The sequence below is a fragment of the Nothoprocta perdicaria genome, unplaced genomic scaffold (assembly GCF_003342845.1).
Source record: "Nothoprocta perdicaria isolate Ctin4 unplaced genomic scaffold, notPer1 scaffold_221, whole genome shotgun sequence".
Classification (NCBI taxonomy): domain Eukaryota; kingdom Metazoa; phylum Chordata; class Aves; order Tinamiformes; family Tinamidae; genus Nothoprocta; species Nothoprocta perdicaria.
The window spans coordinates 679,031-699,078 of NW_020455423.1; the positions used below are offsets into that span (position 1 = coordinate 679,031).

The 20,048-nt window shown below is 44.1% G+C and overlaps 1 protein-coding gene across 3 annotated transcripts in view; it reads right to left on the bottom strand.

Annotated features, from left to right (window-relative positions):
* Positions 1-13,535: 13,535 nt before the first annotated feature.
* HIVEP2 (human immunodeficiency virus type I enhancer binding protein 2) overlaps positions 13,536-20,048 on the bottom strand; it is a 103,316-nt gene continuing 96,803 nt past the window's right edge. For 2 of the 3 annotated variants that reach the window (XM_026039184.1, XM_026039185.1), the window contains one exon: positions 14,322-15,137. In XM_026039184.1, the coding sequence (XP_025894969.1) occupies positions 14,322-15,137 (816 nt within the window). Of the gene's footprint in view, positions 15,138-20,048 lie in introns of all 3 variants that reach the window. The other variant, XM_026039183.1, reaches the window with a different exon arrangement.

The window sequence follows — 20,048 nt, forward strand, 5'->3', positions numbered from 1 at the left end:
ACCTGTATTGAAGTCAGTAAACAAATTCTTGGGGACCAAATCCTCCATCTAGTAGTGGCTTCTAAGGACGGAAGCCCTCAGTGCTTCTTCCTGCTGCCTCTTCCTGGGGTCTAGAAAGACTTTCAATTTCACTTTTCCAGAGCTTTAGGGTAGAAACAAACTTTTTGGTTTAAATATTAACTTTAAATATTAAATATATGCAAAAATGAGTACATGTATGCAGGTAAATTTTATCGGTTTGGACTTTTTTTGTGTGTCTGTTTTTGTTGTTGTTACTTTGAGGGTTTTTTGTTTGTTGATATTTTTAACTTTAATTGCAGTCCAAGAGCAAGAATCTCCACTGAACTGTCCCTGTCTCTAGCGCCCTGAGTCATTCCCCTCTTGGGCATCCTTAGTAATTGATATGTATTCAGCAGTACTGGGATTTCCCTGTCTTAAGGATTTCCTCCTGCAGGCTGTTCCTCAGCAGTATAAGCTGATTGAGGTTTAACATGATTCAAGAGGGTACATTCTCAGCCATCTGTCAGGTCAGTTTCTGATTCACCCAATCTGTTGACGGCAGTGCCCTTGCCAGGTGACAGCATTGCCAAAGTAACTTGTGAACCGGTTTGACTTGATGGGAGGCAGCTTATTGTTCAGAATGACTGCATTGCAATGGTATCACTAATTATCATTCCTGCCCCATGCCATATCCTCCTAGGAACGTTAGTTCAAGTCAGAGGGTGAAAGGTAGTAGGAATGCAAAGATCAGCCCTAAGATAAAATGGGATGTTCAGTCTAACACAAATATAGAGAATCCATAACCCAGAAACGATGGTTCTGTCTTAGACAGACACTCCAAATCATCACACAAGCCAGCTCCAGGAAGATGAAATATTACCCTGCTTACTCTCTTGTACATTCTAAGTGATAACCCCACTAGCTATGTGGTGCACTGCATATTAATACAAATTAATGCAGATGTATTACATTACATGCATGTAATGCAAATACAATGCGGAAAAGGATCCAACAAAATAAACATTCAGTGTCATGGAAGCAACTTATCTTCCTATTATATAAAGAAGCATTTGGTAAGGGAGGAATGAATTATTTCTGTTACTCATGACTGTGCTACTAAGGATATTATTTTAAATGTATGCATCTTCTTATCCAGAACAGAAAACCAGAACTTTCTAGTTAGTTGCAATTCATATGATATGTAAAATTTGAATTCTTTCCCTAGTTGACTGGAGTCTTAAACAAAATATTTTAAACAGAGACTTGGTTGTTCTCTTTGAGCAGTGGACTTCTCTGCCCATCCAGAACACCCAAAAATTATTTTACTCCAAATTAGGGGCTTTTGTTTAAATATTTGGGTCCCCTTCTTAGCAGCAGACAACCCCTCACCTAAGGCTCTTTATTGGCTTCCTCTTTAGGAATTGGTATTTGAGCCAGGATTTACCTTGGTCTCACCTACAGACCTGCTGTGATTTCATTGATTCCTCCTATGAAGGACTGCTATATGAATGGGAACTTGACTGGGTATAAGAAGATTTCCTTCCAGCATTTCTATTTTTTTGKTGTCTTGATTATCTTCCCCTTTTTGCTTGCACGTTAATGAGGCTAGAATCAGGCCTCTCAAAAAGTCATGAGCTTTGTTCTTTATTCAGAACCTTCTGCTGGTCTTGGTGTTTGCAGCTTGGAGTCTAGTTCCCCTGGGCCTCACTGAACCACCTGGCAGATTTGTGTGCTTGATGCGAGCAAACACTCCAGAGCTTGCAACTTCTCTTGTGCTTTACTCTCAGCTGTCAGTARACAGTCATTAAGATAGTGATGAAGGGAAAACCATGAAAAATTACACCACTGAGACAACAGGAAAGTGCTTCATGAATTTCCTTCCATTGACTTTAGCTAACCCAGCTTTCAGCCTACCAGCTTACAATAACTCGGGGAAAATGCTTTTTAACGCAAACAATAAAACCCAAGTCTGTCTAGTCAGGTAGCCAGAGATCTGTAAGCTTGTGCAGTTGCACTCTTCTTTCTCGTCTCTCAGCACTTAATTCATTTTTCAGTGTGGGTACTGAATTTTTCTAGTCTGTATAAGGCAGCAGATACTTTATGAGATTAGTTTTGCATCACTTTTCACCATTTTGGACTGTTCGTATATTGTTAGAAATTTTAAGTTCATTGTGGTACTGTGAGTTTTCAACAACAAGTGTTGCAGTAATAACCATCATAATTTTATATTTGGTGAGGTGAACACAAGTAGATTTTAAATGACCCTCTGAACATGAAGGGTCCTCTATATAAAGTAACACTATAAATAATAGTCTTGTTGAAGACTATATGGGATAGGCACACGTATGGGTTATGATCACTAAGTATGAACATATTTCATTCACAGAGGTACAAATCTAGTTTTCATTGTCAATAGCATTCTTTATACCCACTCGGGAACCTCAGAAAGTCAAAGCAAAATTCATTTCAAGGCAGCTTGTTTGATCTGGCTGCTAATCAAAACCATACAAAATTAAGAGCCAACTACAGTGTTGGCTTAAATCAGGATAGCTCTGTCAAAGGAATGAGAGTGACAACAGTTCGCACTAGCCAAGATGAGGAGAGCTCTGCAGGGCTGCACAGGAGCCAAGCCCTCCCAAGGCAGGGACATGCTCATGTCTCCTTCACGGGCCAGGAAGCCCAAGCAGCAAAGAAATTAGTCCTTTAACATAATGAAGAGGAATATCAAAGCAGGGAGCACAGACACGACCACTGGGTTTCCTGTGCTATAGAAATAGGGTTACCCATTACACTGCCACAAGTGTTGTGTTTGGAAGGATGCACTGTCTGAATCAAAATCTTGGCCAAAGAGGCAGACAAAATCTGTGACTAAAAGAGCTTGCAAGTTAAGGCATAGACCATACAAAGATTTAAAATATGTTTAATCAATGGGGCCAGTCTGGGTGTATAAAGTTAAGCACATTCTTCCAGCTTTGGAGGTCTAGATCCCCTGAAATTTCTCTCCGTGGGAGTTTTGTGCAGAGACATATTTTTTCCTTCCTCTCTGTCCTTTCTTCTTATGGAGCATTTGCACATACATGAAACCTCCCACAGCTCTTCCTGAGGTAAGAAACCTTCAGAAATTATGCTGCAGGACTCGGGTTTTTTTTTTTTTGCATGAGCAAGGCAAGCATGGTTAATGCACAAGGAGTAAGTCCTTTCCCTGCCAGAAACTGSAAGCTCCTTTTCTGACACTCCCAACTCTTTTTAGCAAGCACCAAGCATTAGTCACGAACATGAACTCCTTAACCCCCAGCCCAACTACAGCAGATTTAATACTGCATAGTTCAGCCCTTATTCATGTTAATAAGCACCTGCTAACTTGAGTAATCCCATTGATGTCACTGGAGTGAGCAAGTATTGCAAAAGCTAGCTGGTTTTGAGTAGCATTGTGTGTAACAGGATGGTTTTTTTTATATTTTTATATATATATATACAGGTGTAAATTTTACCCTTACAGACTACAGCACCCATCTAATCATCTGGCTGGGCTCTGTGTTCACAGTGTCTTATTCATTGCAGAGGCCTTGCAGTCCCGTAATTTCTGTCTGCCTTCCCAGGTGATTTCTGTGAATGCACAGCAGTAACCTTAATAATAGCTCTCTCCTTAGCTTCAGCTGGGCTTGACTTGTATTGCCTCTGAAATTACTAACAGACAATAGTTCTCTACTATTACAATCCCAGACCCCACCAGAAACCAGGTGTGAAAGAAGGAAATAACATTTCCAGACCAGATATAAAAACTGCATTCCCAAAACGCGGAGGATCACGTATGTGCAGCAGCAATGCAGAGCCCGGGAGGGCAATGTTTGCCCGTCGTTTGGCTTTTCACTGAGTCTACTCGGTGTAAGCACACCTCTGAGCCTGGAGCCAAACCAGTTCCCCCCTTCCGCAGAGCCAGGCTGCCCGTATGTGAGGATAGCGTTCAGCTGGGCAGTGGCCTAACCSCTGTAAGAGAGGCTGATGTGACTCCACGGCTGCACATTTTGGGTGGGCCAAGGCCCCACACCCTGAATACTGCTGCAATGCTCCCGAGGGAGGCATGTGGCTTGCGGAGCTACCACAGCTCTCCCATTCAGGCACAGCGCGAGGCTGCCTGATCAGGTAATCTCTTGGCTAACAGCCTTTTTCTAACTACAARCAAAGCGCAGCAAGAAAAGGGCAGCAGTTCAAGCTGTGCTCTAAACACAGAGCTTCCCAGACTCCGGGAAGCTGYGGTGCAGCCTCTGGAGCCAGGCATGGAGTAAAGCAAGAGATGGACGAGCTCTCAGAGGGCCTTTGCCTCCACCAAGCGGAGCTCCACCTCCAAGGAGATCTGCAATGGTGCCGCCACCTGACAGCCATTGCCTGCCCAAAGCTGCCCGCTGAAGAGGCCTGGCCACCTGGGTCACGGCACAGGCGGGGCCGGGGCCGAGGCTCGCAGCAGGTCACCCCGTTCCCCTTGCCGTGTGGGCTCACTGATGCTTGTTGTCTGGTATTCACAGCTACATGAAAGCCACTGATTTGTAGCGTGGCCCTTGGTTTGTGTTTGTGCCTACCTTGCTTGTGCGGGACAGACTGCATCACTCTTCAGGGATACGTGACCCTTTCTCTCTSCAGGCAGGGATATGTATAGAGTGGTCGCATGACTTACTATCTCCCTGGAGACAAGGGCTACCCAGCCTTTGTCCAGCAGGGAAACAGGGACACCCAGGGAATCTGTCCTGTCATAGTAAGAAGAGATTGTATGCAGGAGGAAGGGAGAGGGTCTTGCACACTTCATCACAGAATCACAGAATGGTTAAGGCTGGAAAGGACCCTAGAGATCATCTAGTCCAACCCCCCTGCTCAAGCAGAGACCCCCTAGAGCATGGGGCACAGGGCGGCATCCAGGCAGCTTTTGAAGACCTCCAGAGAAGGAGACTCGACAACCTCCCTGGGCAGTCTGTGCCAGTGCTCTGACACCCTCACTGTAAAGAAGTTCTTCCTCATATGAAGACAGAATTCATCTCTGATATCTTTATCTCATACCTCATGAGAGCTGGTTGGAGGAGCTAGGTGAGAGACTCAAAAGGAGTAAGGTAAAACATGGGCTCTGGCAGAGAGAAAATGAAGTGTAAGACTCAGCAGCCAAACTTAGAAATTTACGGGCCTCCATGTAAGCGCATGCATGTGCTTTGGGCACATAGCACAGCCATGGTTGCACAGGTACATAGTTATTTATGTGGTTGCAAGGAGCCCTTTGCATACAGGAACATGTGAGCCTGCAGGCAGAGAGCTGGCAGCCTTGCTAATGGTGCAGAAATGCCCCCAGCCTGCCCACACCCTGTGCGGTTCACCGCTTAGGTCCTCTCCTGTTTACTGGTTGCTTTGTTACCAGCAATCGAAGCTCTTGGCAGAGGGCAGTCCCAAATTGCTTTTCTCTCAGTGCCAGCCGTCATTTTCTTGGCATTTGGGTTGGCTTGAGTATACACCGGTGTAAGTATGCATGGAGGGTGTGGCTGTGAAGCATCCATAGGATTTCTTTCTATGCAAGGACACGGTGTTAACAGCCTGGTTTTATACAGGACCTTGAGAAGGTAAAAAAAAAAAGTCACTTGGTATAGCAGAAGTAGTCCCATAGTGTACACCTTTTACTCCAGTATGAATTTATGGAAGGCAACTTCATGGAGAATCATCAGACCTGGAATTCAAAGGTCATATAGATGCAGGTTGAGAAACCCCCTGGAACAAAAGGAGGAACAAGCTCAAAATTGTGTTTTAATGGGTCAAAAGAATGAAATAGCTTTTGTAAGGTATTAATTAGCTATATAAATAGAGAGACTGAGTGGACCTGTGCCATCTAAGGGCTTTGAAGCAGACAGTCCCTCCTGGAAAAAAATGTTCACTTATATGCACATGTAAATTTTTCACAATGAAGTGGAAACATCAGAAATAACAATGTCAGCATCTGCCTGAGGACAGTTGCTACCTTCTTATAAAATTTTTTTTTTTTTTTTTTTTTTTTTGCATCTGGTTCCATTTATGACTCATACTTCCCAAACAAGCCATATGTTGCTGCAGAAGGCCCTTAACTTTGCTTGATTTGTATTGAGCTGTACCCCTGGCAGTCAGCCAAGTAAATGTAATAAAACCACTTTTTCCATCAAAAATAAAAATGAAATCCCATTTGCAGTGAGATTTAATTAGCAGCCAGTAAGTCATTTAGGTGTTGAAAGCATGCACACTCATGTTTTGTTATAGCCTGATTTGCACCTTCAAACTCCATTGTAACAATTCATTCGTTATAATGCGGAAAGATTTCCTCTCTCCCCACATTCATTTCACTGCAGATTCTGTAGCATTTGAATTATGGTAAATTTTTGGAAAACGCTACACGCTCTGATCTTTTCTCTTTGGATGTCACATTTTGCATCACCTACTTAGAACATCGTGACATTGATGATTTTAACACCCTGAATATGAAGCTGACAACAGTAATTTCTGCTGAAATAGGCAATCTATCAAGAAACTTGTGTATAAAATCAGGAGTTGGCATTCCATTAAAACATGCAGAATACAGATGACTAAATCATTGTCACAGCTGACATTTCTGAAACTAAGGGGCCAAAGGAAAAAAAAAAAAGGAATCTACCAATTCCTACCTATTTAAAATAGTCATAGACTGTTTAATTTAATGAACTTCTCAGATAATGTGCATCTTCCCAGCACAGGTATGGCTCCCATCTCATAATCCGTGGGGAAGGGGTAGCATTTGGCACTGTCAATATTACTTTTCAGAAAAAAAAAAAAAAAACCAGCAAAGCCAGTCAACAGAGGATTTAGATTGTCCCCTTTCCTGGAAAATGAAGTTGCAGGAGCCAGGAAATTTTGCAGGCTCCAGGATCCTGAATTTCCAAATATTTCTCGGCAGTGTGTGGGGGCTGGTCCCCAGCCTTTCCTGGCCCTGGCTGGCCAAGTGCTGTGGTCCCTCTGCCCTGCTCTGCACCCCAGGCTACCCTGGGCAGCAGTCAGAGGAGCTCTGATAGTGCCAGCCAAGGCATCGCCACGCGGTAGTGGCTAGAGAGCAAACCCAGCCAAAGTGAAGGCTGCTTGAGGCAGCATTAAGGCTCCCTTGGATCTCTGCATGGAAATGCAGCGGGTTAGCACAGGGCAATGCTCTAGACAGCGGTTGATCCTTTGCTCTCGCAGTCTGGCAGCTGTCCAGCTCCGCAGAGAGCCAGCAAAACGGGTTCCAGGGATCCTGCRGAGCAGGGGCAGCACCAGAGGAGCATTATTCTCCTCTGCTTCTTCACAGTGCTGTAATAACTGATGGGGAGGGTGGTGGGRCTCAATTTACAGCCTTGCTCGACCCCCTCTGCTTCCCACCTCTGGCTCTCCATCATCTGGATCTGAACCCCTTCTGCTCACAGTAGGGCCATACAAAATACAGATGGAAAAARCTATTGGTTTTTTAGCTCATCTTCTGCCACAGGATAACTGCTCTCTGCCTCACACTGTGCCTTTCCCCTCACCCGAGCCGTCTCCTCCAGTGTTAAAAGCCTCYTCTCTACTGAGTGCCCAAACAAAATCTCTGAAAGATTTAAGATGATTCCAAGATATCTCTGTGTACCAGTCCCATATAACTGTGAAAATGTCATGAAGAAATGGAAAGGAAAAACTCTGACACAAAAATACTCAAAGTCTCCACTTTATCACTTTCCTTTTTCCTGGCAGTAAAGTGGAACAGGCCGTGAGCGTCTGACCCGTCTTTCATTCATGTGTTTTTTCTGGGTAAATATGGGTATTGTGGAGGGAAGAAAGGCTGTGGGAACAAATGGAAAGGAAGTGCCAGATGTCATTAAGTTAGTCATTAAACAAGTTTTAAGGGCCAGATTTTCAAATGTGTTTAGCATCCAGCAGTTTCCGTGGGGAACAATAGTCCTCTGAGCACTTCATCTAAGTCACTAATTGAAGCAGGTCAAGTCTTCCGAAAAACTGGAGTTTAAAATATTCACCATTTTGAACCAATCTTTTGGAGGTGATAAGTATCTACATACATGCTATGAAAAATAGTGTGGATTCTCCCCTAAGCCTTCATGCTTTGCTGTCTAGAAAATGCCACAGTTGAATGTATCCAGAGTATTCAGGACTATATCCTAAGCTTCGAGGGCATTTGAGGAGGATGCTCCTTCCTCAGCCAGGAGCTGAGCTCCTCCCCCAGTCCTCCCCTGCCCCGAGGAACATGGCAAAATGCCCATGGACATCAGTGTAAAGCAGCAAAGACCTCTGTGTCTCAGGGAGCAGATGGGAAGAAAAGAGGTTGAAACGGTTAAGTGCCAAGCATGGTGACATCCCTGTAACTTTAGCAGCAAGATTTCTCATCACCTCGTGGATACAAGCCTTCAGAGACTGAATCTCCTGCTGCTAAAATGAATGTGGAAACTCCATTAGTTTCTACGGCATGGTGTCAGCCTCTTCCCATATGCTGGCAGTAAAGAGGGAACGGAAATGCTTGTCTCCAGTACGGAGTCTGATTCGCCTTCAGTGGCTTTCTCCACCTTGCTGGGTGTTCGTGGCGCTGTGCGTGCGGCTGAGGATATTCACACTGTGCTTGGGAATAGCCCTGCCAGTTAATAGATGTCACTCAGCAGAAAAGAATGTGAAAAGGCAGTTTATGGAGGATTGATGTTTTTGATTAAGCCTGCTGCTGACCAAGCTCCTCTTATCAGCTTCAGAATGAATATTGATATAATGCAGAAAAACAGTGAAATTCAGTGGAGCAGAAATTTGTACTCTTTTTTGAAATATGTTTATTTTTTAATGCCAATGCAGCCTGCAGCCCAGGCTGTAAACAGCCAGTTTTATGCAGGTTATTTTTACATTTGCAGAGACCTCTGCAAGTGGTAACCGGTTCACTAAGTTCCCTGGCTACTTTAAAGCAGCAGTGCCCTGGTGTCACCGGTATTACCTTAAYGGTGGCTGGGCCACCTCTCTTTCTTAAAGCCTCTGGGCAAATGACCCCAAGGTGTTGTGTGGAGTTGATTGCGAGCCCAGAGAAGCAACAACCTTTAAACCTCCATTTGTCCTGTATGTGGATTTCCTTGGTTCATGGTCACTGTGGTTATCTGCTCCAAATTATAATCCAGCTGTGCCCTCACAGTAGTTCAGTTCAAGATTATTTTATGTAACAGGATAGAGGGTTTTCTTGTTGCTTAAATTCAGTCATGTCAAATGTACATCTATGAAGTCCTACACATATGAACAGTGTTTATAGGACATTTCTGTACTTGTGAATGAAAGAAACTCTTAAGAGGAATTTTCCTATTCAAGCACAATTATTTGGAAAAAAGCTTACAACAAATCATCTTATTATATCTCATGTAGGCATCACATGGAGCAAAAGCCAAGTATTCCACAGTGAAAGCTGTTTCCCACATTCCTGGCACTATCAGTGATTCCTGATCCAGTTAAAAGCAAGTATATTAAAGACTGTGCAAACACATGTGATGGATGCAACATACGCAAAGCCTCCAAGAATGATCTGAGAAGAAGTCAAACTATCCAACACTTTTAATCTTGATTTGAGCCTACAGTAAGCATATGTTCAGAACTCATATTTAGTGTATGTGATCTGTATACGGAAAAAGGGTACAGAGGCAGTAATAAACTCAATTAGTAAATATGATGCTGATTTTTTTCATGCAGGCAATTTAACTCAAAATCAGAGAGAAAGGTGGCTAGACTAAAATATATGGAGGGCTGCGCAAGTTTTGCATTGAATATCCTAGATTTACTTTAAGGGCATTCTTTAGAGAGTATTGATTGGGTTTTTCAGAAGAGTCTAAATGACTTAAAATGATAAATCCCATTGACTTGTTCCACTGTGCAACTGAATAAATGAATTGTGCTTGTTCTGCCTGAGTTATTTAGGGTAAAAAGGCAATAAAATATTTGGGAATTGCAGCACCTAACTTTGGGGGGCTTGATCCTCATTGCAAAGTCCCAAACTGTAATTCTGCCAGGCAGCCTCCCTCCACTGCACACAGGGTGCCTTGGTTATCCCAGAAAGGAGCTGAATACTAAGCGAGAAGCATATTTAAAATCTTGTCCTCCCAGTTAGACAGAAGGCTACATGAGCTGCATGAGCTCAGTATCTGTCCTCCAAAGCTGCTGTCACACTGATCTACTGACGGCGTTCCTGATGACAATCCACCTGCCAGGCAAGGCAAATCTCCATATACAACCTAAACAACCAGTTTTCTGGCAGAGAGCAGGTGACAGCCTTGCTGTGCAGGGATTTCTTGCATCACAAGAGCAGAACTTCAGCAGAAGTGACGAGACGCTTCTGCTCCTGGTAGGTGTGTGTGACACTGTCCTAGGAGGTTGGAGCTGCGGGTCTAGCAAGGGGAGGTTTTGATCACACTGGCTTTTAATAGCCAGGGAGAAGGTGATCTATGAGTTGGTGACAGCGCTATCCATGAGAACAATTCAGTACTAAGCCCTATTTCATGGTATGTTGGATATTTTCAAATACCAGCTCAGTGGGACAGGCACTCAGTGGGACAGGCACACAGAGGGGTAAGGCCAAGAAATGCGTAGTTTCTGTCTGGTTTTTTTTTTTTTTGTTTGTTTGTTTGTTTTATTTTGTTTTGTTTTTGTCCTGAGAAGGAAGCATATGAGGTTTGGAGTAGAGAAGTTCAGTGCATGCACAAATGCAAAATTTAAGGAAACAACATTGAATGAGGAGCTACCTTGTAAGTTTAGTTGCCCTGGGATTCATGGATTGAGATTTCTGGCGTTAAGGAGCTTGACTTCATCTTGGTCATGGCTTCTAATTATGTCTTTTACTGGTGCTGACTCTAACTCACTGCTGGCAATGTGTCCTACATAGGAAAAGTCCACAAAAAGGTATTTTATGTGCTGTGTAGTTGTTACCCTTAGTCAGAATCCAAAGCTTCGTAGCAGGATTGTGCAGGCAGTTATGTGAGACCAATATGTTCTTTATTTTGCTGATGCAAATAAATCCTGAAGTGGCTCTTGTGACAGTATTCTGTGGGGATGGAATAAAGCRAGCTTGCCAGAGCATCTCTATTTCCCTTGTGCTTTACAGAAAMGGCAAATAGATCTTCACTGAAAAATTACAATCTCCTGAACACGGTAATTATATTCCTGACTTAGATTGTCTATAGGATATTGCATATGAAAATCCTCATTAGGTTCTGAAGTTTTCTGGCATGCCCCATTGAATCTCTTATTTTCACTCCTTTGAATGAACCTTTACAGAAGGAATCTCAGCAATTGCTCTTCCTGGTTCCACCCCCCTGCCATGTCCCAAGGATGGAATGTGACAAAACTCCGTGGCCAACAGGGACAAGAGGCTGGCGCAGGGAACAGGCAGCCTGTCATTGCTGCCTGCAGCGGCGCCAGCCGTGCTTGTGAGCTTGGCCTTGGGGAACAAAGAGCCAAATTGCCACAGCCCCCTGAAATGCCCCTTAGACCTACACACACCCACAGTACCAGGTTGTTTTTGAGGAGCTCCCACGTCAGCATCCTGGGAAGCCCCTTGGTGTGAACGGGGCAGCCATTTTGCGTGGACACAGGCTGCCCAGCTGCACCACTGCAAACCTGCCTGTGCAGGGGAGAGCTCAGTGCTGCAGTGCCCTGTGGCAGCCTGGTGCTCTGTGTCAGGCCTAGAGCGCGTGCGTGCTTGTGAAGATGTTGTCTGAAGGGGTTGCCTTCCTGCTCTGCACCCGCCTTTAAAGAATGGAAAGATGGCTGTAATCAATGCCTAGGGCTTGAATGAGAGTGTGTCCTTTTTCTATTTTTTTTTAAGTAATATGTAAACATTAACTCATTTAAAAAAATACAATTAAAATTGTAAGTACCTGAAACTTCTTTAGGGTTGCTGCACTGTAACCCAAAAATATCACATGTAATTTCAGTGATACTTGCTCAATGATTATAAAAAAAAACCTGCCCCAGGGCTGAAAAGGTGGATGGTAAATTGCAGCTGCAAATTAATTAAAAAAAGCAAACAAGCCAGCAGTGACTCCCACAGTAAGGGGGCTGCTTACAAAGGGAATGTTAATAGAACATTTACCATTGGGGGTTTGCCTGGTTCTATTTTAATAAAATATCTGTGATTACCTGATTAGCTGATCACTGTGCAGAACATTGTGTTCTTAATACAGCCATGAAGCTGAGGAGGAGAAGTGAGAGGTTTTTATCAGATAGGGCTTATTTATTTTAAATATATAATTGACTCCTTTTTRTGGATGCAAGATCCAACAAGCCACTTGCCTCCAACTACATATACTGCTTCTCCTCTCTTCAGCCTCCGATGAGCCAGCTTTCTGGCATGTGTTATCTTGGCAAAGTTGCCATAATGATCTGGAATAAAGGTAAGAACACTGCAATGGAGATGAGAAACTAATGTTTAAGGCCAGTGAGTGGTCACAGTTCACCATGGTGTGATACTGGTCATATGCCACAGTGCCAGGATTATGACAACACACCAGCTGTGGTTCTGCCCCCACGTAGCATTATTGGAGAAATAAACCGGTTCATTTCAATAATATCTGATGAGGCCAAAATATGATCCCCATTTTAAGCTGCTGCTCACATTCCTAAGTGCACTAAAGCAGCACTTGGGAATAAAAGGTTCCACTGGTGTACAGGGATGCCAATAAACCTGGAAAATTCAAAGAACACATGGAAACTAAACACCTGATGCATGTAACTGTTTCTTTTTTATTATTTCTTTTTAAAGAACACTCCTTAAATGTACTGTAAGTCAATATACAAACTTGGTTTCACAGAATTATAATCCACTAAATAGCACAAAATATAATCCAGCTGGTCGGTTTCTTTCCTCTGCATGCGCGTGCGGGCGCGGGCAGGGCGGGCCCGCGGCGGGCGCTGGCGCCGCGCGCGCCGGCTGCTCCTGGCCGCGCTGCCGCGGAGCAGGCCCAGCGCCCCAGTCCCGTCCGGAGCCTCCGGAGCCRCGGCTCCTGCTCCGCCGGGACGGCCACGGCCACGGCTGGGAAGCCGCCCGGCCGCCAGGGTCGATCCGCCCGCCCCGCGGGGCAGGCGGCCTCCCTGGCAGGCCTCGCGGCGGCAGGGCCTGGCCGGTGGGGCAGGAGTGCCGGGAAACGTCCCGCTTCCCTGCAGGCCCCCGCGCCGGGCGCCGCTGCGTGGGCCCCGTGGCCGCTCGTGGGGCGCTGCGCGTCCAGCCCCATGTGCTGCCGTCCCGGTGTGGGGCTCGCGGCTTCCCAGCCTGGCTCCCGGAGAGCCCTGGCTCCGGAGCAGGCCGGCCTGCTCGCCTCGYGGTCAGGGCACAGCGCGGCTCGGCAGCACCAGCTCCCGGCTCCAAAYGGGCTGCACACAACGGTACCAGTGATGCACATATTTACACGGGGTGGAATGTCTTCCCATAGCTTTTAAAAGGAGTATATAGATCAACATGTTCACATATGACCAAATACTTTTAATATATTTATAACTGTTTTATAAAGCTTTGAAAAAACTCACAATAGCACATTGTCTTTAATGCTTTACGGTACTATCAGTTTAAAATCACAATCAGCACTTAAGTTATAGTCAATCCAGCAAACAAGAGACAAAAAAAATTACAAGAGTTAAGAACTGACTGATACATCCTTTATCTTTTTTTTTAACTAATGCATAAGTGCAGAATAAGATAAGATACTCTAGTTTAAATATCCTGTTTTACAATATACATTTTGTTCTAATTACGCAACAGTAAATCCCATGCTTCACATAGAAAAGCAATCCACAACATTAAGAAAAAAATTTACAATTTATGAAACAAAGTAAATAAATATTAGTATTACAGAATCAGAGCTGTACATAAAAGCTGTTCAGTTTTAATCATATAAAAATATGTTTTAGTGCAACCTCACATATATTGATGCTGTTTTGCTTTACATCATTTAGATCCAAGTGTCCAAAAAAGGAAAGAAATTACATTTATTACAAAGCAGATACACAAATTCTAAAATATGTACAAATTACTGCTAAAAAAATGCTTATAAGAATATAAGCAAAGTAAAGAAAAGGCACAAACATCTGTACAATTTAAAAGTACCAGACCCAATAAGAATTTCAAATTTAGTTTTGGTCAGGCTCATGATGACTTGTATTTTATCTAATTCTTTTGATATAACAAAAGTATATATAATAGCAAACTACTGTAACTTAGAACGGGCATGCTGTAAAGTTGAATACTTCTTCTATGTCTAGAAAAAAAAAAAAAAAAAAAGGGGGGAAATGTATGGGTAAAAGTCTCCATGCATCTCAGATCAATGTGGCTTGCTCTTCTCAGGTGCCGAATCGGTTCTTTCCTGTGTGCTGGATGGGCCTTCGTTCCTGCTGTGAAAGCCCACCGGCCTGACCTCGCCGAAGCTCTTGCTGTAAAAGGTGGAATGGGCTAACACAGTCTGTGATGTACCAAAACTGTCCTGTTCGCCACCGGGCAAGTCAGGATGGGTGGCTGAGGCGCAGGTCTGCCCTGGCTCAGATCCACTAAAGTGTTTCATGCTAAAATGTGCACTTTCTACAGGGGTCTGCTGAGGCTCGGGAGGCCTCTGTGGCGGCTCCGCGCCGTGCAGAACGGCTTCCTCTGTGGCGATGCGCAGGGAGGCTATGGCTTTTGTGCAAGTCTGAATGTTCTCCTCCTGCTCCCTCTCGGTGGCTATGACAGTGTCCTCTGAAGTGCTCTGTTTCAGCAGCAGCGGAGAGGAGGGGATGCTGGATGGGGCAGCGGGGTGCAAGCTGTGCGCAGAGGTACGTTTCTCGGGGTGCTTCGAAATACTGTACGACTCTTTTGTCAGGGCTTCTGCAGTTCCTCTTTGCTTCTCCTCGGAGCCCTCCCTCTGCAGGGCCAGAGTGGACGGAGAGTGTAAACCTGAAAGGGCCACAGGTACTGAATGGACCATCTGGATGCCTCCAATGGGCATCATGGGGATGGGCGCTCGGATCTGCTGCTGGGAGTGTAGTGGAAGATGGCTGAAGACGTAGTCGTTTGCACCTTCAGGGAACAGGCTAGACCCATGATGGTCCATAGCTCCTTTTTCTCCATACAGGTTGAAGTAAGGCCCCTGAGACAACCCCCTTCTCTGTAAGCAGAAAAACAAAAGAAATATCAGCCGTGCTACTCGGGAAAATTCTTGTGAAGCGTCCAAACCACCTATCTGCTTTCAAGCTATATGTGTAAAAAAACTTCTATTCATACAGCACCTATCAACCAGACAGATCCCAAAGCGTTTGGAAAACTCCACTAATTACTTCTCCAAACAACATCGGAGGTTTTGCTTAGCTCAGCCCTACAGGGCTCACRCCTCTGAGGAGAAATGCAGTAACTATTTAAGAGTGTTCAGCAACACAACGCAGCAATTTAGGTCAGGAAGTGAAGAATATTGTATTTCAACTGAAATGACAGAGGGAGTTTTTGGTAGATGGAGTTTCATTCCCCGGGAGAAATTTGGCCAGGATATCCATCTTTTGGCAAATGATGCAAACTGTGCTGGTATTGTCAGCCCGCACCGGGCATCGAGTCTTTCTTGCTGGGAAATACACATCTTAATGCTCCCTTTCTGCCACCACTGGTTGGCAATACACGAAAATCTGTATATATTTCCTACCTGTTGAAAGATCCCACTGTGACGCCCCAGAGAAGGCACCTCCTCTTCTTGTCCCCCACGAGCTTTGCCTATCCACTCATTGACAAAACAGAACTAGCAGTTCCATGCAAGCTCAAAAGCCTTTGTGCAAAGAGGTCTCTGATTGTTACAGTCATTAAAAGAATGGAGTACCAGGACAGAGCACCACTCTGGCCTGTCTGTAGTGTCAACAACAAATAATAGCAAAAATACAGGCATTAACTGTGAGTGACAATGATGATCCTGTATTAGGGACACACGTCAACTCAGAAAGGCATTAAGAAAAATTAGAAATTTTATAACAGCTAATATGAAACAATCTATCTCACAATATTGACTTTTTCAGTGTCTTCCTGATAGTTCCTGCCCTGGAAGAATGAATAGCTCCATCTCTGCTRTTTTAAATATGCCTTTCACTTTGGGATTTCTCCTTTTTTTCATTCTTAACTTTTTAAAAATTTGTTTTCCATCTGATGAATAAGAATCACTTATTGCTGGCCAGAGATTTAACAATGATAGMAGTGCAGGATGACATTTTCATAATGGTGTGTGGGATTTGGCCACACAAATCTCTGGGGCTCCCACAGCAGAGCAAATGAACAAAGACGCTCAACTCTGCTCTGAAAACCGACCAGGCACCTACGAATTGCTCAAGACCTGCACTGCTGCCCACAGTGTCGGTGTGGCAGCCCCAGGACTGTGCTGCTAAATGCCAAGGCATTAAAGCAGCAGCATTTTATTGCTGAGAAGTCCTTGCTCTCAAGGCATTAACTGACCTCTTGATCCCATACTGGGGAATTGGTTTAGGGGCAATTAAAGACTCAGTTTCTGTGCTACCCAGGGGCTGAATTTCATAGTGTTCAGAYACTTTGTCCTGTTCAATATAAATCAATGTTAAGACAGGAAGGGTGACCTGTAATCATCAGACACAGAGAGATGAGATGTTATAAAAGAGGCTACGTTCAGAGAACAGCCTATGTTGGGATTTTTTCCTATGCAGAAGGTGAGACACTTAAGTTTCATAAAAGAGAAGCCACCAGGAGAAAGCACAGCGACAGCACATTATCTTGCTGAATGGGTAAAAGCTAATGAAATAACGGAGGTTGCCAAGGCTCAAGGCATCATTCACCGACCCTGCAGTCCTTGCTGCTGCTAACCTCACCTCAGCACAGTTGCTTGCTCCTCTTTTTTTTTTTTATATATAATTTTTTTCATCTTTGGTCTGTCAAGCTCTTTCTCAGTCCCCTTGTCCTCTTGACTGTTTCCTAACCCACGATGCATCTTATGGGTATCTTTGCGCCACTACTGCACCCACTGTGAACTTGGGCTCAGCAAATACAGCAAAGGCAAACAAAAATAAAAGGAGGAAAACGTAGAAGAATGAATGTAGTCACACACGAAGAATGAATGTAGTCACACACAAATCTATTTGAGAAAGATGCTGGCTTCATATTGTACCCCACCTCAGTTTCAGAAGGGAATAGGGCACAGAGGTGGCTGACACGATGGAAACTGCTGCACACGTGAAGATCGTCATGAGCATCAAACATATTTCATGAGCATATCTGTATTCCTATTAGGAATGCACTATGGCAGACCACATGTACACCCATGGATCTATTTACAGTTTACCTGAACATTACATGGGTTGGACATGCTGGATATGCTCCATACAGAAATGTATTTCATTCAAGATGCCAAAACATTAAATATTTGTGGAGATATTTCATATGAGTATGTCAAAGGACGTTAGGTCCTTTCAAGTGGATTTAGCGGTGCCTACTTCAGTATTTTGTAATATATTGAGACACTCTGGACCTCAAAATAAAGGAGGTACAGTAAAATAGCATCATAAGCAGGTTCTAGGCAAACTCTACATTGATGAAGTGTTTTTCCTGTTTCCTGTTCCCTCTTCCCTAGGGAGTTAGTCACTAGTCTCAGTAATTGCTTATGAAAACTCTGTCAGAGAGCTTGGGTCACAGTCCATGAGGGAGAGACCCAAACAAAACAAAACAACAAAAAACCAAACCTCTCTTTCCCCTAGAAATTAAAAGAGCTGCAGGGACAAATCTATACTACCAACAGCAATATATGTTCTCAATGTACTTGTAAGTAGTCCTGGGAAGTAAAGAAGAGGCAAACATCCTGATGCCCATTAGGAAGCAAAAGGCATTAGGAGTGGAAAAGAGCAGGGACAGAGTGAATTGGTTGATGCTGGATTTGATGTCCCCAATATATGTGTTGTGGGGTGGGGATGGCTACTTCAGACTAACCCTGTAGTCCCTCCTCATTGACTTTAATGCTGACTCCAGTAGTGCACTCCTGAAGCATGTTTTCTGGTTCACTTTCATCTGAAAGCAACCCAGGCCATTTACTCCAAAGCTGCTGCAATGTGAATTTGACAGCAACGACTTTCACTTACCAAGCACATTCCTCATCCAAACTAATGCTAATGCAGACGCACCCAGGCAGAACAAAACAGCGTTCCTGTCTCCCTTCTTTCAGGTGCAAAATGATAGGGGAGAAGAAGCAAAGCTCTTTGATAATGACACCTGTTCCTCAGCAAGGAAAGAAACCCATGGCACTGGCAGCAGAGAGGATCACGAATGTATTTATAGAGCACCAGAGGGATGTCTTTAAATTTAAAAACTTAAAAAGCCAAATGTGCACCAGTATCTACCAGAGCGTGGGTCTGCTTTGGAGACAGTATCTTGTTTCTTGCAAGCATGTACCTTGTTATCAACAGCCAAAGGAAAAAAAAAAAACATTTTTTCTTTGTCTTCATACAGATTTTAGATCTTAGATTTTTTTTTTCCGTGGTCTTTTCCAGTTCTTAAAGAAACAATTTATACTCTCTATATGGTGCTTTCGATGCTAGAGCACTTCACAAGCTGTCTGCACAGTACCAGCAAAGTGCATAGATATTCAAGGCCAAGAAACAAAAAGAGGAACCTGATCAACGTTGGCCAAAGAGGCTACAGCAAATATATCAACTTCAGTGGAGACCAACGGTGACTCTCCTCTTCTTTTGGTGCTTTCGGGCACCAGAAGCACAATACTCTTTTTCCTCCAAGGACTGGGAACCCAATGTGGGTCTCAAAGAGAAGCAAGATTGTAAACTGGCATCTGCATTCCAGATGTAGTTGCTACTTACATTGTGATTTGCTAGATTGCCTTTTCTGAAAGCGAAAAAAGAGTCTTCATTCCCTTTCCTTTTCTAACAGTTTTCATTTATAGCAAACTCAGGTGTTCCTTGTCATTCTACACACTGAATGTAACAATTTGTATGTAATTGAAACTTCTGTTTGGCTAAAGCATGTTTTCCAGAAAAGCATGATGAGGTGCAGGATCTATCCTTCCCTCCTTGCAGAAGTTTGTTGTGATCCTCCTCACTTTTTATTCCCTCATTTAGATTTGCCTGGGTGGTGCTTCCGTTGATGCTTGGGATCAGGTCCCGGTGACTGCCCAGTTGCAATGATGCCTACGCTTCTATCTAAAAACACGCAAGATGCCACTGATTTACTGACGTCCTTCATGGGACAAATGATCTTTTACATTGGGTTTTTAACTGCATGAAGCTTGATCCTACCTCTAAAATAAGCTAAGTGTTACAAGTCCATCTGGCAAGGTGGAGAGCACTTTCCAAAAGAAGGAACTAAGGGTGCTAAAAGAGCCCTTATAATGTGCTAAATGCTTTGCTGGAAGGTGTTCCTAACACAAGACAAATCTTACAGCAAGAACTGTCAGATGGCCAAGAGTGACTCTTACATAGCCTTTTGCCAGTAGCATCACTCATCCAAAATCTCAGTTAGAGGAGGCCAGTGGACATGTCTCACTTTGGGTGGTGGGGACAGGGCTTCTCTCTACAACGCCAGCTGTGGTRTCTCATAAAACTGATAGAAAGATGTTGTGACGGCTAAACTAGTGACTTTTTCCTTTCCTTGTGCTTCTTTTCTTTTTCAGTACAACTAGTACTGGATTTTTACCCTCTTTGCTAGGTAGGGATCATGTCATTTCCAGGAGCTCTCTGGTAAGGTGCCTTCCCAAGCCTCCCTCCCCCTGCCCAGTTGCTCAAATTCACCGAYAGCTCTGGAAATGCTACTTTTACCAACTCAGAGTTCAATTCTCCTCCTCTACAGAGAAGCACCACAATTATACGAAGAGCAAAAAAGACTGGAGATGGAAAAGAGGGCAGGAAGAGGGGAGGACAGCCCTCTCAGCGGGAAGGAAGGAAGGTAAGAGCCCTGTCAGGGTATTCTGTCTGAGAGGAAATCTGCTGGAACTCGCCCAGATTAGATCAAGAAACATGGGTTAATGAGGATGGCAGTGAGACAGCAGCAGCACTGAATGTAGCTAGGAGAGGCACAC